Source organism: Eriocheir sinensis, chromosome 69, assembly GCF_024679095.1.
Source record: "Eriocheir sinensis breed Jianghai 21 chromosome 69, ASM2467909v1, whole genome shotgun sequence".
NCBI lineage: Eukaryota > Metazoa > Arthropoda > Malacostraca > Decapoda > Varunidae > Eriocheir > Eriocheir sinensis.
Window position 1 is genome coordinate 2,505,395 of NC_066577.1, and position 27,562 is coordinate 2,532,956.

The 27,562-nt window shown below is 42.6% G+C and overlaps 1 protein-coding gene across 2 annotated transcripts; it reads left to right on the forward strand.

Moving 5' to 3' along the window:
- Window positions 1-2,859: 2,859 nt before the first annotated feature.
- LOC126988369 (acyl-coenzyme A thioesterase 1-like) lies at window positions 2,860-26,793 on the forward strand (the record flags this gene model as incomplete). Of its 2 annotated transcripts, none has more annotated exon segments than XM_050846433.1 (6): window positions 2,860-3,019; window positions 14,533-14,701; window positions 18,372-18,574; window positions 21,680-21,868; window positions 21,977-22,171; window positions 26,205-26,793. In XM_050846433.1, coding segments are annotated over 6 exon segments (1,117 nt in total), but the record flags the coding sequence as incomplete, so codon positions are not given.
- Between the last annotated feature and the right edge of the window lie 769 nt (window positions 26,794-27,562).

Below are 27,562 nucleotides of genomic sequence, written 5' to 3' on the forward strand. Positions count from 1 at the left end.
AATTCTTCTCATCTCACGGGGAGAAGCCATTATTAGCTCGTGACGTCATCAGGCCGAAGCAGAGTAAAGCAGACGACAGTACCAGTGTTGTGTCCATTATTTTTTCATCAGCTATGGCCACTCCAGCTCCAAACTGCGCCCAACAGGTATGTTATAGGTGCTTACAGAACACCTTAAGAGTGTTGGAAATATGCTATATTATTAAAATGGGAGTGAAATCAACCAATTCGCCTCTGCTCTGCAGAAAATAGTTGAGTTCACGGTTAAAAGTTAGTCCAAGGGGGAACTATAGAGAATAATCAAGGTTGAATTTATATTAGTATTATGGAAATTTACCTAGCTTAACATAGAGAAAACAATGGCCCTGGAACGTCAGAGAGAGAGAGAATCAACACCTGAAGATGAATAAGAAGAAAACGAATGCAGACCAATATTCTATAATCAGAGGACGTGACAGTAGAGAGAATAGTTGAGTTCACGATGAAAAGTTAGTCCGAGTGGAAACTAAAAAATTACTGCAGGATTCATTAGCACAGACAGAAATATCTTACGTGGAGTACTTTTGTCCGTATATATATAGGTACTCTTGCACATTGGCACGAATCACCAACGACTGCGGGTTACGTCTCCAGGTAATGCTTGCCACTAGAAACATACACCACAACACGAAATCTCGGAGTAACACAAAGTTGTAACATATAGCCTTGTCATATTCACATACATGAATTACTCTAGTTAGAAGGTAAAGCCTTAGATTATATAAAAATGCGTTTGTCCCTTACCAGATACAGCGGTTAGTCGGTTTAACTGGGTTAATGGAGTGAGCACCAAGTAAATAAAGCGACATTGCGCCTGCGCGTTTCGTTCACGATACCTTACCAGGATTAAATAAATCAACGATCAATAATTATCGCTTAATATTATAAATAAATACGCTTATTGAAGAAACTATTTAGCAACTTGTATAAAAATAACCGTAAGCAGTGAGTAGTGAGGTTTCAAAATGTCTGCAGTCAGTTGTTGCCATGGCAACGTTGACCACAATTTTTTTTATGTGATTGGTGATCGGAAGTTACTTTGTGAAGTTCCGATTTCCACAGTCCGATTACCTTTTACAAAGATGATCCAATCTTTGCATTTCAATCGCCAATTGCTGTTCCGATCAGATCGGAAGATCGGATTGATGATCGGATATGCCCAGCTCTGGTAAATATAACTAGGTAAATACACACACACACACACAGAAATAGAAAGACATGTCACCAATTTGTTGAGTATCTACTCGAGAAGGGTTGATGTGTTAGAGGAGATAAACAGTTGGGTTGTTTGTGCCTATATTTAAAGAGAGACTTCAATTAGGTACCACACGATCTTCTACTCTGGAATTTAGAGCATTTAGGAAGATTGAAAATGAGCCTTCAGGACTGAGTGAATGAGAAACTGATGTATGAGGACAGCAGAGCTGGGATTCTGTAGAAAAAATCTACCACCGGTATCGGTAGTCGGTAGCGAGCCGCGTCCAATCGGTATCGGTAGATCGGTAGATTTTTCAGAAATCTACCGATCGGTATAGATTCGGTATCGGTAGATTAAAAAACTATAATTATATAATAAAAAAATGCTTTTAAAGGCCCATAACACACATTTTAAGTTATTTCTCTCTTATTTCGGTTAACTTAAGAATAGAAGTAAATTAGAGTCTTTTAATACCTTTTTTAAGTTCAAAAATACATAACTTATTTAATAAATGAATTTCTCCCTCAAAAAATAAACATCAAACACACACTCCTACACACGGGCCCTTGCGCCACATACAAAACACTCACTCAACACACAGCATATCCTAACCTCTGGTTCGTAACAATATGATTAAATAGTTCACTGACTTTAAAAAAGGAAAATCACTTGAAAAGTTAAAAGCACAAAACGATTAAGTGCTGCTGCCTTGTGGTGGACTTAAAACACTGCCACTTAAAACACTAGGCGATGAGGCTGAGCACGTTGTCGAGGCGTAGGAGCTAGAGCGTGAGTGTAGGCTACTCGCGTCGGCAGGCCAAACAGAGTGGGGCTCCGCCAAAACTTTTGGCGGAGCGAGAATCTGCTAGGTCGTGGCTGCCTCTGATTGGCTGAGAACGCCCAGAACGGCGGTGATTGGCTAAGCGTGATGGCGTCAAAGTAATACCTGGAATTTCCTGCTAACTGCTTCCCATAGATGCGCCGAGCGTGTTGAAACTTGTCCGTTTCATTTTGCCGGGGTCGTCTTCTCTTAAGTCTTAACAAAAAAGTCCCGCGCTCGCTTTTTCAATCTACCAATACCGATTGACTGCCAATCATGCGATCGGTAGCGGTATTCGGTAGTTTCTTCAAAATACCGAATGATCGGTATAGGTAGCAGTAATCTACCGCCGGTAGTACCGATCCCAAATGTCAATCGGTAGTCCCAGCTCTGGAGGACAGTAATAAGGGACGAAATGTCAGGGTGGAGGGAAGTAACAAGCAGAGTTCTTCAGGGTTCGGTGCAGACCCTTTAATGTTTCTGTTTTAAGTTAACAACATTGTAGTAGGGATGAACAGCTATGCAAGGCTGTTTCCAGAAGATCCGAAGATCATGAGGAAAGCAAAATCTGAAGAGAGGTGTAAGAGGCTACAAGATCTATACAGGATTTATGAGTGGAATCAGTAATGGGAAATTAAGGCATTAAAATGGGTAACAGTATGAAGAGGTTACCACTAAACTTTTCATTGGGAAATGAAAATATCAAATAATTGGAGGAGAAGGAGATATATTAATATTGTCAGAGACTTTCTAGCAGTCGTACTTCGTGATCAGCAATATTAATATGATATTCTCTGTTTCAGAGCAAATGATAATGGACATGTGGATGTCAACACCATGGAGTCCCTTGGTGGTTCTTACAAGGGACTGTTTCCCATGGGTCCCATTGCCACCCTGTCTCCAATGTTACAGAAACACAAATACACTCGATTCTTTAAAAAAGATGTGGAGAACCCTAATGTAGTAAGTTACAAGGCCCTGTATTTTTATGTCTTTGGAAAACCTCAGTAAAATAAGCATGAAAATGAACTTGCTGACCTTTGTCAATTTTACTAAGTTGTTTTGTTGGTTGTAATTTACAGTAGTCTTGTGTCCAGTGCGGGAATTTGGTCAGAGATTGCATCTTATTTCACAAAATTAACATTGGACCAATGGGCTGGTTGTAAGGCAGAAATTACTTTTTTTTAATATGGTAAACATTTCCTTTATTGCAGTTTCCTATTTTTGGTGCTTTTTTTTGTCATTTGTTAATTTTCAAGTTAATTTTAAGTTCATTTGAGTGTATTGAGGCCTCATTTGTAATGCAAATGAATACTAACCATTATATTACTCTGACAGTTGGGTAAATATTGATATTATTCATGCCCGGATATCTCATTTAACACTTACCCAAAGACTACGTCATATGAGATGGTAGAAACAGATACCGTATACCATTCTCATGCTCAAAAATAATTTTCTTTTTGAGCTCTAAATCAATTGCTTTTCTTTTCTTCTTTTCAAGTCCACTTATACCTGGACACTTCATCTTCCCAGTCATTATTGTAAAAAGCTGGGTGAGCTGGGGCAACCACTTGGGCTGGTGTGAGATGAAAGTGGTGGAAGAGGTGAGGGGTAGCAGTGCAGGGAAACTGTGTAAACAAATCAGCATTGCTAGACCATGATGTGCTAATTTCGCCAGACCGTCATGAAAATTTCACAGGCTTCACCAACGGATTAAGATTATATAATACAAGGTTCTTAGCAAAATTTATTACATATACCTTAAAATACAATGCCACTGACCACACTTTCAGCACTATTTTTCTACAAACTAGAGGGCCCAGCTACTGGTTCAAGTACCTCAAGTGGAACTCAATAACTCCAGTGGAAGTGGAACTATTCATAGACAATGCATTGAAAGTACTGCATGAATAGGTCAATTTATTTTAAGAAAGACAAATTCAAATATTCAATCAGTCCATCAGTGAATGCCTTTTTAATGGCTCCTTAACCCCTAAAGGACCGGGGGTGGCTGTATTTTCGGTATCGCTGGGACTGGCTTTCCCATGCTAAACCCTGAAAATTGCCTGTATTCACATACTCTCTACACTTATCCTACATTGCACGTGTAAATAAGATAGATTTTGTACTAACCAGTAAGTCTTCCTCTTTCTAATGACGTCATCCAAAAGTCTCTACGTGCCGTGGTTGCGGAGAAACAGCGAGTTGAATAGGATAGACTTTTGGGGTGAGCGCGCCATGTGTCCGATTTGCCTCCCTGGCTATGTCTAGGGAGTAAAGAAAATGGGTGCCCCATGCTCTCTTTGCGCAAGATATACTATAATATACACTCTTTCCACGCTATACAGCCCCTCTTGTGTGTGGCTAGCAGAACTTTCCATCTTGTTTATGCCCTACAGGGAAGTGTGAGAGCCAGTATAGCCTAGTTTGTGCAGTAGGTATGGTAAAAATAATAATCACACTTATTACAATCTAGTATTTTATTTTATTTTTCTCTATTTATAATCAAGAACAAGACCAAAAATAAGACAAATAATAAGAGCAAGAACAAAAATGTGTCAATGTCATGTCACTCATGGCGTTGAGGTGACCGGGCGATGGGGAGCGGTCAGGGAATCGGACATGTCCAAATCACTGTCAGTGCTTCCTTACATGATAAGAGCGTGGGAGAGAATGAAAGAGCACCAATAAGTGCTGCGAGTGGTTCGCGGGCATTGTTGCCATCGAGTGTACAATGAAAAAAGGCGAAACGTAGCTAAATTTAGCTTAAAAATAGGAATTCAGTTATAACCGCCTCCAGCCCTTCCCCGGTAAAGCGGCTATAGCCACCTCCAGTCCTTTAGGGGTTAACCTTGCCAGTCTTCGCACAATCAGTTCCTCACTCACACCCCATCCTTTTGCCCAGCTTCCCAGACCACCAAACTTAGCATCCTTCACTATCGAAAACAATAACAAAAAAAAAAAGAAAAAGAAAGGCACAGTTACTGCAACTGCAATGGCTTCTGAGTAAATGATTGTCATTTTAGATTTTTGGGGGATAGAAGGGACAACCATTTGAATTCATTCCCGATTCTCATAATGACTGTGGTGATCTCAGACTATGAACTTAGTATGAAGTGATCAATTGAATATATTTTCACCATATTTCACCAAATATTGTCTGGTTCCAAATTCTTCATTTTTTTGCCACCAAGCCTCAAATTTAATCTGATTTTCCCAATCTGGTGAAAATTTTCACCATCCGGCAACACTTCAACGAACAGTTGGTCTATCTATGGCAGGATATTTGAAATGTCAGCCTTGTCTCATATGCAAGCAGTCTATCTGCGGTGAGAAATTAGCATTGTTGGCCCCGTCCAAGTTCGAGTGGTCATAAGTCAGACATCATAACTCGAGGACAGTGTGTATAGAGTTCAGAGCAAATTAGTGAGGAATCGCACCTCCCACACACCCTCATGCTGTCATGCCCCGTTGCCTTCTTCTTTGTCCCAGGAGGATACGTCGGGGGCTCAGCTGCAGGTCTCAGCAGATTCCTCAAGCAGCATGATCACCTCCAAACACCCAGACCCCACATAGGCGGTGGCTGAGTCGTCAGAGTAACGGCCCCATGTTCAGGAGGATGCGAGTTCAATCCCCGCCCGGTGCCACCAAGCTGGGATTTTTCAGCCGCCGCCGAGTGGCTTAAAACTACCCACATGCTGTCCAGAAGACCACCTATCAACCCGGACTCTAGATTCTAGGATCAAAGATGAACTCTGGGAGGGCAGCATGAGCCAATGCAAGATGGCGCCACTATAAACACTCTCCTGCGCCAGAACGAGCTGGGCCGACCATCAGGACCCACCGGAAAGAAGCCTTGGACCGACCATCAGGATCCCCCCCCCGCAAAAAAAAAAAGGCGTGATGGCAAGTATTGAGCAGCTACATTGCCACACCCGACCTGCCTACTATACATGCTACCTATCAGTGCCTTTCATATGAGGCGTGCCGTGCAAAAGGGAACTAACCCGCCCGACCTTAGTTTTGAGTAACTTGCGGTCAAAGTTAAGTACAGTCACCTCTTGAATAACACAAGTTTAAACAACACGTTTTTTATTTAACACGAGTTTATATTTAAGGAGATACGATTAACTTACGCGATATTTTCGATTTAACGCGCGTTTAATCGATGACGTCACGCTCAATGACATCATGCGCACCTACGCTACTTCTGTCGGGAACCACGCTGAGACGCTCTGTTTCTCCTCAGTCTGAAGCTAGCCCGCACTGTGAATGGAACGTTTCTCTGGAATACACTGCATTTTCACCTCTACTATGGCACCCAAGTGTCCTTCCACCTCCTCACAGGAAAGTGCTGCCAAGAAGTCAAGAAACTTGATCAATTCTTCCGAAAGAAGACAGTAGAGGTCCAGGAGTTGGAGGAAGAGGAAGGAGACATGAGTGAGGAAGGAGACACGAGTGAGGAAGGAGAGCGGGGTGAGGAGGGAGAGCGGGATGAGGATTCGGCAGACAACTAGTCATAACGACGACGACGACCAGTCAGAGGAAGAGGAAGGAGGCAAGTGAGGTGGAGAGTGGTGGGTGAAGGGAGCGGCTGGTGAAGGGAGCACGGAGTGAGTAGGGGCGGTGGCCAATGCAAGTGTCGAGTGTTGAAAGTGAAGTACAAATGTAAATAAAATGAGAACGTGTGTTTTTGTTGTTTCCGTGACCTACTAATGTATTAATAATGTTTTTTTGTTTTGTTTTTTTAAGGTTAGAGTAACAAAATCCCCAAAATAGGCAGACTTTCCCAGTGTCCAGGAATGTAACCGCCCCTATTACTATTGTTTCTTATGGGAAAATTATGTTTGAATAACGCGATTTTGAATAACACGACATCTCCAGGAACACCCTCCTGTTAATCAAGAGGTGACTGTACTTGTAACTACCGAATAAAGTTTTGCAATGTATTACTATTATATATCAAATTAAATGTCTAGGTTAGATCTTTCATGCCATTGAGATTTTTATAAAAATTTTAAAAATTAGGACGGCCGAAGTTTTTAAAAACTTCAGCCGTACTACTTTTTTTTTTCATTAAAAAACTCAATGGCATGAAAGATCTAGGCTAGACATTTAATTTGATTTATAATAGTACAGTAAACCCCACTTAAGTCATACCCGAATAAGCAGGATATCGGATAAGTTGGACACTTTCAGGATCTTTTTTTTTTTTTTTTTTTTTTTTTTTACCCCGAGTGCACTAGTAGGGATTTTCTGCCCTTTGATTGAGTAATTTTAAGCCACTCGGCTTATATACTGGCTAAAATACCCCTGGGCTGCGTTTGAGAGAGCGACTCAGGCCGCACGGACCAATCCGTGTGCTCTCAAACGCATGACGCCGCAGCCCAGATTCCCAATCCGGACTGCTCGCTGCAGCTCAGTTTGGAGAGGTGGAGCGCCACCATGCTGTGATGATGTCATCAGCAAATATGGCGGCCCAAACAAACACATAATAAGTGCTTCCATTGAATTTCACCTCTCTGTGCCACAAGAACCACTGCAGCTTCTTTTCATCCTCTGTTGCAAGGAGCTTGTCGGCCAGAACAGCTAGTGATGCATGTTTAAACATCGTCAAGAAGATCAGCGGACGCCATTTTGCTGCCAGAACAGCTAGAGAGAGAGCAACGGACGCCATTTTCCTGTCAGTGAGACGCCATTACCATAGCAACGACAAGGCTTAACTGAGAGGCACACAAAAGCGTTTGATAGAGGGGTCCGAGTCATTTGAGAAGTCCCAGACGTTGGAGATGCGAAACGGGCGCCAAGCCGGCAGTGCCAGCGCCAAGATCAGTGTTTACACAGCTGACTTAGCAAGTGCGTGGCAGTGTCTCCATCATCTTTCGCTCGCTCTGTAGCCCATATTGTTGCCTTTGTAATTCTACCATGGCTTCTAAGGGCAAGGCTGTGTCTTCCACGTCAATTAGGAAGCTGAAGATGCTGTCGGTGGCAGACAAAATGGCTGTTATACAGGACCATGAGAGAGGTGTGAGCCGTGCCGAGCTCATGGTGCGGTACTTGTGTGTGTGTGTCTTTGTGTGTGTACGCCGCGTGTGTATGTGTGTGCGCGCGCCACGTATGTGGTACCTATTTATGTAATGCATTACACAGACCATTTCAACTGTTAGTGGTAACAGGCATGCAAAATGTGAAAAAAATCCCTCGAGCAACTTGGATTTACGGATAACTCGGATTGGCCTTCCCCCCAATTGGTCCGACTTATGTGGGGTATACTGTATGTAATACATTACAAAACTTTATTCGAAAACACAGTGCTTTAAAGGTCATTAGAAGACTGATTTAAAGGGCTGGAGGAGAGAACTAAGCATGGCAGCCACAACACTCGAGGCGCGCTCTGATTGGCCGAGTGGGGTATTGCGTCAGAATTCTCCGTTTTCATTGGCCACAGCACCCTCGCAGCTTAGTTCCCTTTTGCCTCCCAGCTGAAAGTTAGTCTGACCCACATGTTGGACCAAAACAAACAACTTTGGACCTTGTACACCCCCTAGGATGTTTGCTTTTGCCCTATCCAACATTACCACAAGATTTTTAAACCTCTGAACAACAGGTTCCCACCTGTAACTCAAATCCGCCATTTTTGAGGGTTAGTTCCCTTTTGCACAACACGCCTCATATGTACTTTCTCTTCTCCTTATGCTAAAAAAGCCCTGGTTCAATCATGCTTGTACTCGTGCTGTCCAAAATGGTGAAGAGGCAGTTCACAAAAGGTACTTGAGCCTATGAACTCTTGCTAATCATGATCTTGACATTTCTGATGAACTCTTGCTTATTATGATCTATGCATTTCTGCCTAAGGAGCTTGAGCCAGATTTCTTAAACATCATATTAGTATTTATTAACAGTTTGACTTCCATTTTGGGGACAGAGTCAGTTAGAAGTGTTGGATTTTAACAGAGCCAAGTCAACATATCGCAAACTCAGTCTTAAAAAGTTACATGAAATCATCAACAAAACCATTTGACGCCTGCTCCTAGGAGCTCCCACCAGGGGATGGCCACGGCAGAAGAGTTTCCATCTCTCTCTATCCAGACACTCCCTCCTTGCCTGCTCAAAGTTTCTCAAGGATCTTACACCCCTCTCCTTGACATATTCCTGCACCGTATCTCTCCATTTCACTGGGGGTCGTCCTCTAACATTCCCTCCCTCTATCTCACTCACATACACCCTCCTGGTCATCTTACTCTCCTCCATTCGCTCCATGTGGCCAAACCACTTTAAAGTCTGTTGCTTCACTTCTTCCACCACTCCACACTTCTTCCCTTCACCCCCGTGACACATTCCAAAATGCTCATACACACTTTCATTACTCATTCCATCCATTCTACTCACACCACATGCACTCCTCAAATAACTCATTTCCACTGCCTGCACTCTAGACCAGGGATGTGCACAGGAATTTTAGAGGGCAGTTGCTCAAACCTGAAAAAAGGGCAACCCCCCCCCCCACACACACAAACTGCAACAACAACAACAACAAAACACCCTAACAGGCTTTGCACTTTATGCACACGTCTTTATTAGAATATTACAAATAAGCAAAAACAAAAATTCAGCACTTGAGCTCACTATTTCTAGGTAAATTGAAAAAAATAAACTTGCTTACTTCCATATACATATTTACATAAGGGATATGCTGACAGTGCAAACGTTCAAAAGAGGAGGCGTCTATTCACTCTATTGGGAGTCATGTCAACAAAAATCTTCAGGACCTCGTGTTTGTTTATTTCTATGTCCTTCTCTATGGCCAGGAGGAGGAGGTCAGACAGCCACTCTTGACCACACTGATTTCTGAGCCTGGTTTTAACTAGCTTAAGCTTCGAGAAGGACCTTTCCACTGTTGCTGTGGAGACTGGCGGAGTGGCATAGATTTTGGTCAGCTTGAATAGGGTGGGGAAAATGATGTCTGCGTTGTTTTCCTTGAACACTTCCAGCATGGCTGTCACTGTCTTCTGACACTTGTAAGCTGCATGAAAGACCCTGAGTTCAGTTTGCAGATTGGCCTCTTCACCCTGAAGCCCATAGAAGGCACAAAGTGTGCGTGCTGTGTCTTCGCCTTGGCTGCCACTGACATCCACCCACTTTTCTGGATCAGTGAGTCTCTGCAATGACATCACTATTTCTCGAGTCTTCCCTTCTCCATAGAATCGTTTTTCAAGTTCTTGTCTCAGTCTGTCCAAAAACGTGTAGTACAGTCTTCCCCTGTAGTACTCCTCCAAGGTCTGAGCTTCATCCATCTAATGTAGCAGATTTAGAGGTATATTTTAGCTTGGCAGGGACTTTTCTCCGCCTACCAGGAATGATTGCTGGAATGTAGAAAACGGGGACTATAATAACGTCCCTGGAGGAAATAATATTAGGAAAAAATACACACATTCGTAACACTATTTTTCAGAAGGGCAACATCAGCCGAGAAGGGCAAAACGGCAGTTGCTCAGACAACCTGGGCAACCTACCTGTGCACGTCCCTGCTCTAGACCTCTGACTTTCATTCCAGGCCCATGTTTCACTTGCATATGTGAGGGTTGGTACTATTATTGTATTTCTCAAATCCCTCTTTACCTTCATGTTCACACTTCTGCCATTCATGATACGTCCCAAAGACCCTACCACCTTTCTTCCTTGCAATGTCCTTTCTCTTGTCTCTCCTTCTGTACCACCATGCTTACCCATAACTGATCCAAGGTACTTAAACTCTTTAACCTCCTCATTTCTTCACCATTCAAAATTATTTTGCATTCTTTTTCACATTCAATTCCCACTCTATATGGGCATACAAAATCACAACCTCACTTCTACTTCGCTCACAAACCATCACTTTACTTTTGTTGACATTTACTTTCAGCTTTCTCTTTTTACATACACTATCAAAAACACTGACCAATTTTTGTAAGTCACTTTCATTTTCTGCAATGAACACTGTGTCATCAGCAAATAAGATTGAATTCAGCACCCACTTCCTCCCCTCAGCGTACATTTTTACTCCAACTTCCCCAACTTTGCCCTTCATTTCTCTCATAACACCATCCATATAATTATTGAACATTATTGTTAATGAAGACTAATACAGTGTTTAAAAAATCAGGCATTAGACAGCTTGAAAATAAACTAAAGTGGAGAGTTGTGTGCAGTGAGACTGCATGGAGTGATGGATGCATGAGGATAGCAAGTTCAGAAGAGCAGTTAGCATGAGTACATGAATAAAAGTTAAAGAGGGATGAAAGTTTGCAGAAAAATTTACAAAAGTCAGTCACTAAGATTGGTAGCTGATAAGACATACATGGGCAAACAAGGCCCTTGTAGTATATACATAGTTAGCATCCAGGAAGGGAAAAAGAACTGTTGGAGGCAATTTGGAATTAACATCGAGAAAGCCGATTTAGCCAGACACAAGATATGTAGTTTCTAGTTGAGAGTTTGAGTTAAGGACAGACCAAGAGTCTTGAGTTTAAAATTAGACAGTTGTGTTATCAAACAATAGGGGGTAGATGCCTGGAAGTTTATGCCAAGTTGCCAGGCAAAAAAAATTGAGTTTTTAAGGTCTTGAAGGACACCTTCCCTCTGCCCTATTCAGAAATAATAGCAAGGTTAGAGGTTATGTGTTTTGTAGCATCCTGCTTTGAGTTATATAACTCTTGTTGTGAGTAAATACAGAGTAGTGTCATTGGCAATATTGCATAGGAGTGGATAAAACTGTTTGTTTTGGAAAGATTAATAGTTACTATTAATCTTTCCAAAACAAAGTCTTCTATCCACTCCTGTGTAGCACCACTGTTTGTAAGTGTTAGGTTTAGATAGCAATTATAGGATAAGCTAACACTGGCCAACAACAAATTCATCGTCTAAGTTTTTTTAGCTGATTTAGGACGATTTTGATGTGGCGAATCCAAAAATCACATTGGTTTTGCGCAATCAGGTCAACTTTTTGAGGCAAAATTCTTTCTTATTTCTTTAAATAAACGAATTCTGAAGAGTTTACATGTGCCAATTTTTTACTAACTAGTATTTCTCTTTTGCAGGTGAATGAAATGCAAAAATAAGCCCAATGTATTCTGCTTCATCTGTGGCAAATACACACGTTGTTCCTAACAGGAATCCAGTCACAGGTTTCATAAGCGTGCTTACCATGCTTATTTCGGTATGAAACTTGGTGACCAGGATAAAGCTTGGGCGCCACACATGGTATGCAAGACGAGTAGTTGCGTTGTTGGACCAAGGGCAAGAAGAGTTGGCTTAAGTTTGGAATTCCCGTGGTTTGGAGGGAGCCTACAAACCTTGGCACTGACTGCTACTTTTGCGTTATTGATTTGACTGGGATCAACAGAAAGAACCGGAGCAGCCTCAAGTACAGGTAACTCTCGATTTACGCGAGTTTGGTTTACGCGTTTTTTAAATAATGCGGGGTCCAAAGTCCAAATGAACGTTTAATTTACACGTTTTTTCACTTATACGCGATATTTTATGGAGTGGCCACCAGATGTCTCACGCAACTGGACTCACACGGCGCCGCGGCCACACAGCTGAGCTCAGTTCTTCCCGCGCGCCACTTGAACAACAACACAGTACCCACGCTGCCACGCTACTCAGCAACAACAACAACACCCTCGCTGCTGAGCTACCATGAGGGGAAGGGCAGTCAGAGGAGGAACCACAAGAGGGAGAGTCAGAGTGATACAGTAGGCAATAAAGGTACAAACCTACCTCTTGTTTGATTTACAGTGTTTTTAATTTACGCGACCTCTTCAGGAACACAATACTCGCGTAAATCGAGAGCTACCTGTATCCTGATCTTGAATCAGCACGTCGTCCTGTAGCTCATTGTGATGAAATTCCAGTACCTGTCTGGAGAACTTCCTGACATTAGTGACGAAGATTCCTCAAAATGAAGAAGAAGTGGTTGTTGACAATGATGCTCTACATCCTTATTCCCAAAAGGAGCTAAATGATCTAGTTCATGATCTCGGCTTGTCAAAGTCCTCTGCCGAACTGTTGGCATCCAGATTGAAGGGAAGAAAATTCCTCTCTAACAGTGCTCGCATCATCTTCTACCGCAACAGACATCAAGAGTACCTCTGTTTTTTCTCTGAAGAGAAGGACTTGGTGTACTGTACAGATATTGTACACCTTCTGCACAAGCTTGGTGTGCCACAGAACCAACAAGAAGATTGGAGACTGTTCATTGACAGCAGCAAGTGATCGCTGAAATGCATTTTGCTGCTGGCAACCAGTTTGCCTCTATACCCCTCGCTCACTCGACTACACTGAAGCGGTGAAGTATGTGCTGGAGAAAATTCATTATGATCAGCATGAGTTGTTGATTTGTCTTGACCTGAAGATGGTGAACTTTTTGTTGGTACAACAGTCCAGGTTCACCAAGTCCCGTGCTTTCTGTGCATGTGGGATAGTAGGGACAAAGCTCAGTATCACACGAAGGACTGGCCTGTACGGAGGAATTGCTGCCTTGCAGAGCAAGGAACATCATTAACAACCCTCTGGTGAACAGAGACAGGATACTCTTCCCACCGCTGCACATCAAACTCGGCTTGATCAAACAGTTCACCAAAGCTCTAGACAAGGATGGTGGCTGCTTCACTTACTTGTGCCATGCTTTTCCAACTCCGTCAGCTCATCAGAGATCCAGAGTTTGAAAACTCAATGAACGAAGTGGAACTGGAAGCGTGGAAGGCTTTTGTTCTTGTCGTGAAGAACTTTATTGGCAACAAGAAGGACAGGAACTCCGCAGAACTTGTCACCAATATGCTGACTGCTTTCAGAAACCTCGGATGCAACATGAGCATCAAAATGCGTTACTTATTCTCACATATGGATCGGTTTCCTGAGAATCTGGGATCAGTGAGCAACGAGCAGGGGGAGAGATTCCATCAAGACATGAAAGAGATGGAGACCAGGTATCAGGAATGCTGGAATGCAGTCATGATGGCTGATTACTGTTGGACTCTGAAGAGAGACATCCCTACCACTGATCATTCTAGGAGTTCGAAGAAACAGAAGTTCATGCCTTGAATTTTGAACAATGATGACCTAATATCCAATTTCCATGTACTTACCTTTATCACTGTCTACTATTCAATGTACACTTATCAATTTTTGTAACATTTAATTAATGAATTGTGTTAGAAAACGATTTTTTTTTTTCTTAAAAACCTATTTCGGATGAGAAATATTAACAAAAATCAACCGAAAGTTTCACAAAAATGTAATAAATTTAGTTATAAGATCAGATTTTTAAAAAAAATCGACAGCACAAAAACCTGACCTGACCGAGAGAAACAGGTGTCATTTTTGGATTCAGCGGTACAAATTTGTCCTAAATCAGTTGAAAAAAATTAGACACCTTACAAAATTTATTTTTTGTAACCCAGTGTAATCAACTAATTGATCATTTGATGCTTCAGGTGACTCTTTCAGCATTTAAGGGCCATCTAAGTCATGACGAATTGCTGGATGAAAATAGAAGGGAACCGTTGTCAACAACCAGCCACATGAGGCACTACATGGCTCCAGGAGTCCAGCGAATCCCAGTCCGTTATGGAAGCGTGCGTGGATCCCTGTTCTTACCACCAGGTTAGACAATTGCTATTTGCCATCATTATCCTTATCATCATCATCATATGCCAGAAGGTGACTAAATTTAAGTAGATGTTCAGAGCGCATAGACTCTATAGACTAGGTGATCTGCCCTTAAACCTAAGCAAACCAACATCAGTCAACTACCAAGATGTTGCATCCCTACTTTAATGAATATTAAGGTGGAGGAAGTAGGTAGACAAAGGTTGAAGGTATTTAATTGACTATCGAGAACAAGAAGTGAACTTAGGCAGGTCGTATCATGCATAGAATTAATAACAGATGGACAACAAAAGCAACACAGTTACAACTCAGAAATTGTAGAAATCAGGGCAGGCAGAGGACCAGATATAGAGATGAAATAAGAACATTTGCTGGAGCAGGATGGACCACACTAACATAATAGAGAGATGAAGAACAGTGGAAAAAGTCTTTGTCTTGCAGTGGAATAGTAATGGCTGAAGATTATGAACTGTTTAAGTTAAGGCCATTCTGATTCCTTACTTTTTGTTTATGGAAAATGAAAATGATAATGGCAGTGTGTGTGGCACTGTGCCCATAACTACCTCCACGAATTTATAGTTGGAGAGTTTTGGATGAGTGAAAGTAAGTAAATAATTTCTTCCTTGGCTTAGATTTTGGGACTACTTTTGGGACCTTTAGCCTAGACACAAAAATAACTAGTGAGTGATCTAGGGGAATGACTGGATCAAGAAGGATCCAGAAGGTGTTGTACTACAACACCCATTGTCTATTTGCATTGTGGATTGTTTTCCTTTCAGGTAGAACAGCCATGACAATTTGAAATGCAAGTCCATGCTTTCTCATCACATCCATTAACCAATTGTCTGTCCAACCATGGTCTATACACTTGGGGTTAGCCATGCAATCCAACCTTAGAACCCCCCTGAACCTTGTCACTGACTGAAGGTTGGGACATTAGACCTATGTCAGTCCTGATGGTGATGTGTCAAACTGCTCAATATACATGAATCAAAACATCAGGTATGCTGTGATGAGTGACAGCTGAGCTTCATTATACCCTTGCACTCTACCTGAGAATTGCAGACTTTCCCTCTAAACTTATTTCGTTGGGAACAATTGTATTAGATAATAGGTACTGTGTTGTTCACCTGTCAGGCCTGAAATAGGGTTCAAGCCTGAGTGACCTCTTCTCATTTATTTATTTTTTATTTATTTATTTATTTATTTTTACAGTAAAGGAAGCAGCTCAAGGGCAAAAAAAAAGTAATAATGAGAAAAAAAAGTCTACTTAACACTCCCTCTTTAAAAAAAAAAAAGGTCAGAAGAGTGGCCAAAAGAGAGATCAGTTTCGGGAGGAGAGGTGTCTCGATACTCTCCTCTTGAAAGAGGTCAAGTCATAGGCAGGAGGAAATACAGAGGAATGAAGATTGTTCCAGAGTTAACCAGTGAATGGGATAAAAGAATGAAGATGCTGGTTAACTATTGCATAAGGGATTTGGACAGTATGGGGATGAGCTGAAGTATAAAGTTGAGGGGGGGAGGCATGGAGTTAGCAAGTTCAGAAGAGCAGTCAGCATGAAAATATCGATAGAAGATAGAAAGAGAGGCAACATGGCAGCAGAATTTATGAGGTAGGAGACTGTCAGTAAGAGGAGTTGTTGAGACGAAAAGCCTTAGACTCTACTCTATCCAAGAGAGCTGTGTGTAGAGCGCCCACCCACATGAGATGCATACTCCATACAAGGGCAGACAAGGCCCCTGTATTTGGATAGCATCTGGGAGGGGGAAAAGAATTGGTGTCGACGATACAGAATGTCCCACCTTGAGGAAACTGATTTAGTGGGAGAGGAGATACAAAGTTTCCAATTGAGATTTTGAGTTAGGGGTAGACCGAGGTTGTTTATTGTAGAAAGTGACAGCTGAGTGTTGTCGAAGAATAAGGGAAAGGTGATTGTAAGATTGTGCCAAGTTGATAGGTGGAGAAATTGAGTTTTTGAGGCAGTGAAAGACACCAAGTTCTTCTTGCCCCAGTCGGAAATGATAATTAGGTCTGAGGTTAAGCATTCTGTGGCCTCCATCCTGGAATAATGTAGTTCCTGTTGGGAGGGTTTTCTATCAAAAGATGTTGAATAATGCAGAGTAGAGTCATTGGCGTAAGAATGTGTTAACTGTGTTAACAACTTTTAAACGTTATTTTTAAGGTGGCGAATGTTATGTGTTATTTTTAAGTTTAAGGCACGAACTGCTATCTCACGTCAGGTCTGGTGTACCGTTGCCTGCTTTCACAAGTTGATTGTAGTTGGTGAGATAACACAATAGCCTTTTAGTTGGCCGAGCAGTAGCCGTTATAAGTTCACTTTAGTTCACTTTAGTTCTCTCTCTCACATGGATACAAAAAGATATGAATGTACTTTTAAGTATATTAACAGTATTATACAAAGTTTACAGTTTTTAAATGGCGAGTTGCACGAAATCAGAGACAGCCACACCTCAGGGTGCGGGGCAGAGGAGCACCGCTCGCCTGCCCATCACCCGTCTTCTCTCCCGGCTTCTCCGCGTTATTCGCCCGTTTTATTTGCTTGTTGTTTGTCCGGAAGGGTGTGGGTTCCGGTTGATGACTGTTGATGAAAGTCATCATTTGCTGATCCTAGTGTCAGTTCATCACAGCTTCCCACGGCCAAAAGCACGACGTGTTGTTAAACATCCTGTTGTGCGACACCGACCGGGTGTCGCCACACGTACAGTCATACATTCACATGTACATTATAATATACACATTACATCGCTCGGTTTCCTAAGAGTCGCGACCTCACGGCTCACCCGACCTTTAAAAGCAGTGTACCTACCCATGTTACAGTCGCACAATGTGTACTAGTTAAATGAGGGCCTGTTATGGTTGCATTAAAAAAATATATACAAGTCAGAGCCCGCCTAACGATACAACATCGGGAAATGTCAATGATAATAAAAATAATCATGGAAGTAACATGGAAGTAACAAGATATGGGCAAAGTACATACAAGGCGAGGTAAACAGGGCTAGAATCGTAAAAAAAAATATATACACATTACAACTGTTTCGGAAAGAAGATCGTCAGTGAACGACAGAAAGAGAGTGGGAGATCGGACAGAGTCCTGTGGAACACCACTGTTGATAGGTTTAGGGGAAGAACAGTGACCATCTATCAAAGCAGAGATGTATCAGCCAGAAAGGAAACTGGAGATGAAATTACAGAGAGAGGAATAGAATCCATAGGAAAGAAGTTTGGAAAGCAAAGGTCTGTGCCACTGTCAAAAGCTTTCAAGGCAACAGCAAAAGTTTCACCGAAACGGCTAAGAGAGGGTGACCAGGAGTCAGTTAGGTTACCAAGACATTATGAGCCCCTCAGAAAATCATCAACTGTCATATCCATCAAGAGAGCTCAGGAATCTGAAGATGGATGTAGTGGGGCTCTTAGCTGAAAAAGACTTGATTAGTAGTGAGGCCATTTCAAGGTAATAGGCACACTTCTCTCCAGTAAATTGTTGCTTTCCTTGTTGAAGTTCATTTGGTTGACGAATACAATTGCTGTTTATGTTAAAACATTAAACTCACTTAAGTTTTTACCATGGTTTATTTTTACTATACCTTAGAGATGAAAAATAATGAATTAGTTATTTTTATGCACATTTTTAAATTTCAGGTGATGGTCCATTCCCTGGTGTCATTGACCTGTTTGGCACTGCTGGAGGCTTGTTGGAGTACCGTTCAGCTCAGCTTGCATCTCGTGGCATTGCCTCATTTGCTGTGGGCTACTTTGGATATGAGGACTTACCCAAGAGTTTAGAAGAATTTAATATTTTTTACTTTGAGGAGGCAGTCCAGTTTCTGCTGGAACATGAGAAGGTAACTTTAAAGTGTTTTACTTACCTTACATAAAGCAGTGGTCCCAAACCTGAAGTTTGCAAGAGTCAAGGCAATCTCATAGCCTCATTATCATTCCACGGCAGGGCATAGGCCTCTCCCAAACATTTGCAGCAATTTCTGTCCAGTGCCTGTAGTTTCCAATAATAATGTAAACATTCCATGAATATATCAATTTTATCGCACATGCTACTAGGTTCTTTTTATATATTATTTTCCTGTCTATCACTCATTTTGTCTATCTGTTGTCCTGTCTCATATATATGTCCTGATAAATGCCATGTCTTGATTACACCCTCGCTGGGTGCCGGTTATTAATCAATCGCACTTAACCCCCAGGGTGCCAGCGCTGTGTATTTACAGCAGCAGGTAGGCGCACGCTGTGTGCCAGCACCGTGTATTTACGGCAGCAATTTAAAAAAATCGCCGTGGTCTTATTTTGACTGAGAAGCTTTTCATACTTTGTCAGGACACTTTTCATACCTTTACCCCTCCCAGTCACCGATCTTCACCCCCCCCACCAAGCCTCTACGGATCCCGAGGGTACGGGTCTCTTTCCTAACCTGACTGCAGTGCAGGGAGGATGTCTTACTGCGCAAAGCATATTTTGCGAATGCCCAACTTTGCTCATGCCCTTGATGAGGCCCCTAGTGACTTTACGGATAGTGATGCGAGTGATTTGAGTCTGATAGTGACCTTGATAAAGATTATATATTTAGTGATAGTGGTAGCTCGAGTGGTGAGGAAAGTGAGGTGCCAATGCCTCACCACTCGCATTATGCCCAAGCAAGGAGGGTTTTTGAACCCTCTCAGGCCAAAAGGCCGAAGTTTGATAGACGAGCTCCCTGGGGCGAGTAAGTCTACAGGATGTAACACTCCAAATATCAGAAAATTCTGGTGTCTAGAAATCATGGAAATTTTAAGAGTTGAATAGTAAAATGTATTAATTATGTGTTGTCTAAGCATTCTGAACACTTTTCCACAAAAAAAAAAAATCCAAATTTGCTTGGTACCAGGGGAAGGTTTTTGCAAAAAATGCTTGGCACCCAGGGAGTTAAAAATTTTGACACTTGCAAGGATGTGGAGAGTTGCCAGATGAGGATTCCTTTACCACCTATAAGGCTGATAAGCCAAAATAAAATCATTGCGTTAGAGCGCTGGGATTTGTAGTGTGCAACAATTTCTTTTGCGTGGACTGTAGTGCTAATAAATGGCAAATTAGAAAAGAGAAAGATTCAAAACCAGACACTGGCAGGACTGTGGAAAAATAGAAATATGCAAAAATAATAGAAAGGTTAAACTATTAAATTTTGGTCATATTCTCAAAGGGTGTTTATTTGGGCACATATTTGTAGTTATTTAAAATATTTCTTTACAGTGCCTGATGGTCGGCCCCAGCCCATGGTGACGTGGGCAAGTGTTTATAGTTGCAGCATCTTGCATTGGCTCATGCTGCCCCCCGAAGATCATCTTTGATCCTAGAATCTAGAGTCCAGGTTGATAGGTGGTCTTCTGGACTGAGTAGTCTTAGGCCACTCAGCGGTGACTGAAAAATCCCAGAGTTGGGTGCTGCATTCGGAAGGGGATAACAAACAAGATAAATGGTTAGACTCCAATTTACTTCAAATAAAGTAAAGAAACCCACAACAGCCTCACAAACACTGAAGTCTCCAACATGAAGGCTTCAGCACGCCAGACTCAGCAATGATCCTTTGCACGGCTTCTTCCTCTTCTGGCGTCCCGTCCTCGGAGTAGCAGTGACAAGGCAGCACAGCTTCGTCCTTGAAGAGGTGTAGACGTGGTAGACGAGGGAGGCGCAGGAGGAGAAGGGGTGTCAGGGTCATGGGAGCCAGAGAGTGGAAAGGAGCGAGGTGAGGGCACCCAGAACAAGCCCACAGTTCCGAGGTAACCCGAGTGAGAAGCAGAGCTGGCTGGAGCAGAACCAAGTGTTCAAGGCGGGGCTCAGCTGCTGTCTGAAGATTAAGGCGCTGGCCGCCCACCAAGTTGCCTCCCACAGCGGGTTGAGAAGCCTCGGTGGTTCAGTCGACTGAGGCGTCGAACGGCATCAGGCGAACAAGCAGCGGGAGTGTAGCAGGTCGTTCACTGCGCCTCAGTAGTTGAATGGCTTCCTGCGAACGAGCAGCAAGAGTGCTCCGTTCGTTCACCACTTGGAAGTTGCCCTCACACAGGCCCCCATACAAGAATCTACTTCAGGTAGATTCTTGTATTGCAAACCCACATCACCCTGGGTTTAACTTGCAAGAAAACTGGAAATGTTGGGGTTACCATCCCCATCTCCCGTGTGTTCTGATGCATTTCAGCCCACTGCTGAGTTGTAGTTTCATCTTGTGATTTACTCTCGCCAAGGTGTGCCTTCACTTGTTTGAACAAGTACCCACCCCACACTCCTCATTCTCCCTTACCACTCCTCAGTCTCACATGTGTCATCTGCCGATGCACTCGTATCCAACCTATGGTAACTGAGCTCTATTTTTCACTTTTTTATTGTTTAGTGATTACACCATGCATCAGTGTGTCACTTTCAGCATTCAAGAGCATCTCCAACAGTAAGGGGATTAAGCTGAAGTTTTAATTTTGAAAGCTTGAATTTTTACACATGACAGTTGGGGGGGTGGGGGGGGCATTTGCACAACTCTGAATATTGAATAACTCAGCAGGGCTAAAGCCCCTGTCATGTTGAGTTATAAAAAGTTTACTGTAATTATAATATAGGTAAGACTAGGGTGGCTGAAGCCAGGGAAATCCATGAAGAAATATCAGTCTCAGTCTGGCTGGTACTAGTGCTCCTATAGTTAGGAAAACTTGCTTATTGTGAACAATAAAATCATGGGTAAGACCAGTGAGAATTCATGTTACAAAACAAATCAAATGCAGTATATGTGTACATACTTTGCAGTTCAGTCTTTTCCTAAGATCTACCTTTTAAAGTTTGTGTGGCAAATGCACCATTCATCATGTGCACTAAACACATTGTCTGTGACATTCTCATAACACAGTAAAACTCTTTACCTAGCAGGTTTACTGCTAAGTGAGTCGGTGAATAATAGCCATGTACTTTTCTTCCAGATTGTAAAACCAAATCTGGGTGTTATTGGTGTGAGTAAAGGGGCAGACCTTGGTTTGTCCATGGCCACGTTCATCCCCGAAGTCACAGCTGCAGTTTCCATTAATGGATGCATAAGTAGCGTGCAGTCCAAGCTTAACTTACATAATGGTGCAATACCTGGATTAGAATTTGACCTTTCAGGAGTAAAGGTAAGTATTTGAATTGTTACTACTTAAACTTTGCTTGGAAATGTCTTCATAGGTGTGTTTTCTGTCATTTGTAATGGAAAACAACTATTTTCACCTTATATAAAACAGATCAAGAATGATGTCATGGACTGCTATGAAGCTGTGAATAACCCATTGGACTACCCTGAAACAATCATCCCTATTGAAAAGGCAAATGCAGACTTCCTTTTCCTAGTTTCTTGTGATGACAGGAACTGGAAATCTGAAGTGTATGCAGACATAGCCGTCGAGCGTCTGGAGAAAGCTGGCAGTAAAAACTATCAGGTAAGTGTTTGTAGCACTAGTTTTTTCATATGAGGAAGAATTAAAGATTTTTAAGAGCACTAAAATCTTAAATCTCTCATATGCAGAATATTGTCAGAATGTCCTAGTGTATGACTATAAATAGACAGACATACAGGCAGACTGACACACACACACACGCATGCACACACGTATGAAGACAGATTGAAGATGAAATTGACGACACTGGAACAAAGAAGGGAGAGAGGAGATCTGATCATGCTGTATAAGTTGGTAAACAAGTTTGATGTGATGGATAGAAATGATCTCTTCTCAACTGCGAGAACGCAGGGGCTTAGAGGACATGGAAAGAAACTTATTAACCCTTAGAGTACGGGTGGTGATATATTTCTCTGGATGGTGTGCATGGGGAAAATTTGGGCATTTAAAAGAGGTGGAAATGGTGTCTTTCTTCTTTGTAATAATTGTATATTCATCTAGTATATATGGTGGTGTAATAAAACTTCTCTCCTGATAATAATAAAAAAAGTTATGACAGCCGAAAATATTGCGCATTTTCTCGTGGCCGTGACGCGTCGCGTGGAAGCACCCCACTTGTTTTCTCTCTCTCTCTCTCTCTCTCTCTCTCTCTCTCTCTCTCTCTCTCTCTCTCTCTCTCTCTACCTACTTGCCCCTCCCTCCTCTGTCAATGTCACTACCATAGCAGTCATCACAGTCACTGACACTTTGATTCGCCTGTGCTCTACCTCCGCCCGGAGCAGAGGAACTGCTTGACGCATCACGAGACATGACATGTATTCCGAACAAAAGTGGAAAATGATCTGTGGCTTTCGGTAGGCTGCACGCTGGAGATGAATAAGAGTATGTACGGATGCCAGATGCCTCCACCATTCTTCTGAGTCAAGAACTGGCGGTATATTTGAAATGTAGGGAGCGTAGAGTGTGACGATTGTATATATGATCCCCGTACGGGTGGGGCGTGTGGTAGTGCACTTATATAGATGATCGCCGTAATCTAAGGGTTAAAGGAACCTGTTTGAGTGACTTAACCCTTTCATTGCTTAATGCTCGCAGCAAGCGTTAGGCGTATTTGCTTGTGGTGCTAAACGCTCGCTGCGAGCTCCACCCGCACTCAAATCTCCCGCGTATGAAAGTGTTCCAACACTAATTCTCACAGCACAGGATTGCCAATTGAGTGGGTTCTTCACTAAATTTGGTGGAAAATCATATCAGCCCAGTGCGGCAAATCTACGAACGAGTAACTTGTGGATGTTCTTACCCAATATAGCGGCATTTTTGCATAGCTTCACCTGTCACCTGACTGATTCTTTGACCAAATAGTTGTAAATATTGCAGTTGGCAATACTCCCTTGCAAGAATCTGAAGGAGAGATGTCCGCAGTTTTCTCAATATGGCTGATCATCCCGCACGCACCGACGTAAGTGTTAACATTCAACACTCCCTGAACGTGCAGATGCGTTACAAGAGAGGCATACAGAACCGACTCCTATAGATCTGGATCTCCTCTTTCCAATGGTGTTTTTGGTTTTTAGCTGTGATGAACATTTTTTGAGATACAGAGGATAAAAGAGACCCCCCATTGGGCTGCCTGACTGCGCCTGAGGGGATAGTTGCGTCCACACCACGCACAGGGAAAAGGTTAAAAATGTATAGTTTTCCACATAGAAGTTTTAACACATGGAACAGCTTGCAGGAAGAGGTGGTGGAGGCGAGTAGTGTCCAACGAATGAAGGAGAGGCTGGATGAATGTAGATATGGAGATGGGACTATTAGAGTTTAGCTCGGGCCCAGTAGACTACAAATAGGTAAGTACAAATACAACTAGGTAAATACACACACACACAGGAAATTTGGTAATAAATCGCTCAGTTTGGCTATGCATATTCATGGATTTGGTAAGCGCCCACTCATGAAACTTGGCAACCCCACGCGGGTGTCGGGTTCCCATCTTGGAGGAAGTATTAATTATTCCTCCAAGGTTCTAATGTTGGCTTATATCATCGTAAGAACAGTGAAGTCTGAATAAATGTAGATATGGAGACAGGACTATAAGAACTTAGCTCAGGCCTGGTAAACTATAAATAAGTAAATACAAATAGGTAAACACACACATTAGGGTGGAGGAGGTGATTGAGGGTGAAGGCTTGGTACTGAAAGTTAAAATTGTGGGTGCTGAAGGAAGAAGGAGACAGTATGTAGTAGGGTATGTTCCACCAAGAACCAATGCATGTAAAGTCCGAGAATAAGAACAAATGATACAAGACACGGTGAGTTGCCTGGATAGAATGTTGAGGGTGTGAGAGAATAATTATAATGGGTGATTTTAATTACAAGGAGGTAGAATGGGAGGATTGGCTGACGCAGGGAACAGAAGAGTCGTGGGGAGGAAGACTCCTGCAACTGGCAATGTACTGACTCAGTGGATTAAGGAACATACTAGATTCGGGAAAGAAGGCGAGGCATCAAGACTAGACCTGGTATTTAGCAAGGAGCCAGAAGTAATAGAAAATCTTAAAGTAGATTGTCCAATAGCAAAGAGCGACCATGTGGTTGTGGAATTTGAAGTAAAAGAAAAGAGAACGATTGACCGAAAAGAGGATCACAAAATTGGGAGAAGTAACTACTGTAAGACAGACTTTGTTTGCATGAGAACTTTTTTACTCCGTGAGTGCGAATATTTTTTTAATACTATGTATTTGTTTTCCATATGACAAAATGAAAGGCATATCATAATTTATATCATACAAGAATTCACAACCACAACACAACACACACCAAAAAACACTAGAAATGGGGAGAGTAAATAATGGAAATTAGACCATGTTCATATTAGCGGGGTCGAAGCGCCATAAGGCAACTACCACAAAAATGATGTAGCCTGAAGCCGCTACAATATTGAAAACTAATAAAAGGAAAATAAGACGATATTCATGTTAGCAGGGTCAAGGAGGCAGCATATACGATGGGTGTAATGTATGACAGCAGTATATGGAGACGTTTTGAGGACGTAATTTATCAGAAAAAGGATGGTCTCCGATGCCCGAGTGTCTGAGAGAAGCCGACGTATCTCTTACGTCTCTGACGCTTTACAGGTTAAGGGGAATGAATACCAACTTTAAAGGGAACTTGATAACTATATAAGTTGGTAAATAATATGGAAGAGTAATACAGGAGAGACTCGATTGTGCAGTCAGAAAGAGGACCGGGAAACCTAAGGGGACACAAGAACATTCTGAAGAAGAGTAGAAGCAGGATTGCACAAAAAGTAACGGCCTAATTTCTTAAAACTCTGTGGAAAGGACTAGCATGGGCCAAGAATGAAGCTATGTTGGGAAAGGTCTGATATTAACTGACAGAAAGATTGAGAATTAAATTAATGATAAAATCCAAATGAATCAATGGCTTATGTAAAAATCCTCCTGTGCTTTGAGAGTAAACCACGAGTGCTTCCTGTGGGTATTGGCAATGCTTGGGAGGTATTCTGGCCCAGATCATGGGTACTTCAAGTGGGTACCCAAAGGAGCTGGGGGTTGTTCTGGCCCAACGTTGCCAGATTGTCGTGCTCTGCATCTTATGTTTGCCGATTTCCGACCATAAAACTGCTTTCATCACCCAAATAACTGCCTTCATATATGGTTATCGTTTAAATGGTTAATTAAAGGTGTTTCTTGGCAAGTTATGAGCCAGAAACCGGTAAATACGCGGCTCTGAGTGCGATAATCTGGCAACCGTGGTCTGGCCCAGACCACGAGGTTTTTGGTAAGCAGAAGACGCTATGAGACTGTTGCTCTTGGCAGAGGTCTGCGGTCTCTTTTTAGAATGATTTGACATGCTTACATGGAGCAAGATAGTAGATGAAATTCAAATGGGTAGTCACAGTTTTACTTAAAAATGTGAATGAATTCATAGTAATGTATAAAAAGGACACACAAGCCAACTCAGTCCTTGAGATATGAATGGATTAACATCTACATCATCTTATGTGGGCATATTTCTGGTTAAGTTTTTTAAAGTCACTTATTTCTTTGTTCAGGTTCACAAGTATCCCCAAGCTGGTCATCTCATTGAGCCACCATTCTCTCCTTTCTCCCGGGCCTCCTACCACAAATATGTGGGAGGGAATCTTCTATGGGGAGGCCAATTGAGGCCTCATATAGAAGCTCAAGTACATGCATGGGAGGCTACTTTGGGATTCTTTATGAAGCATCTTCAGATCCATAAAGGAAAGCTCTGACTTTCATAATGTAACTTGTCAGCCTTATACTTTTAAACTGCTAAGTGCCGCTGATGAGATACTTTATCATGCACAGCTGATGCCATGGACGAGTTATTTCGAGTTCTCACAAATAAAGATATTATAAAGATATTATACACGCTTCATCTCAACTGATGTTTATACAGTCACCTCTCGATTAACACGAGTTTAAATAACCCATTTTTTATTTAACAAAGTTGATATTTAAGGAGATACGTTTAACTAACACGTTATGTTTGATTTTACACGAGTTTCATTGATGACGTCATTGAGCGTGACATCATCGTTGAAACATTATTGGTGCATGGGTGGGTCACGAAAACAGCAAAGGCGCACGCTCCCACTCTACTCAAATTTGCTCCTCGCCCGGCCGCCGCCGCCGCCTCGCCCCTCCTCACCTCCGCCACCCACCTCACCTCACCTCCTCCCCACCTCACCTGCCTCCCCCCAACCACCCATGCTTTTGGTGACAAGGACAACTCCCCCAAGTTGGAGTTTTGCAAAGAAAGAGTTGCTGCACCACACTTGCGAGTCGCTGACACAGCAAAGACGCCACCACCGTCCGCCAAACCCCCGCCCCGCCCTCCCCTCTCCTTCCCCACCCCATCCTTCCACCTCCTCACAGGAGGTGGAAGGACAGGGTGAGAAGGGAGGAGGGAGAGTGGGGCGGGGACCCGGCGGACGACACCGGCGACTGGCAGCGCATCAACAGCGTGGTGATGGTGAGTGCGGGGACATGGCTTTGTTGTGTCAGCGACTCGCAAGTGCAGTGCAGCAGTTCTTTCTTTAGAAAACTCCTACTCATAGGAGTCATCCTTGTCACCAATAGTATGGGCAGTCAAAGGAAGAGCAGGGAGGCAAGCGAGGTGGGGTGGCGGAGGTAAGGGGAGCAGCCGGTGACAGGAGCGCAGGGCAGGGAGGGACGGTGGCCGACGCAGGTGAGGAACAAATTTAAACAAAATGAGAGAAAAGAAGCAGACTTTCCCAGTGTCCAGGAACATAACCCCCCCCCTATTACCATAGTTTCCTATGGGCAAATTATGTTTAAATAATGCGACATCTCCAGGAATGTAACCCTTGCATTAATCAAGAGGTGACTGTACTGTGTTTCAAACACTATCCAATCTATGCTGTGG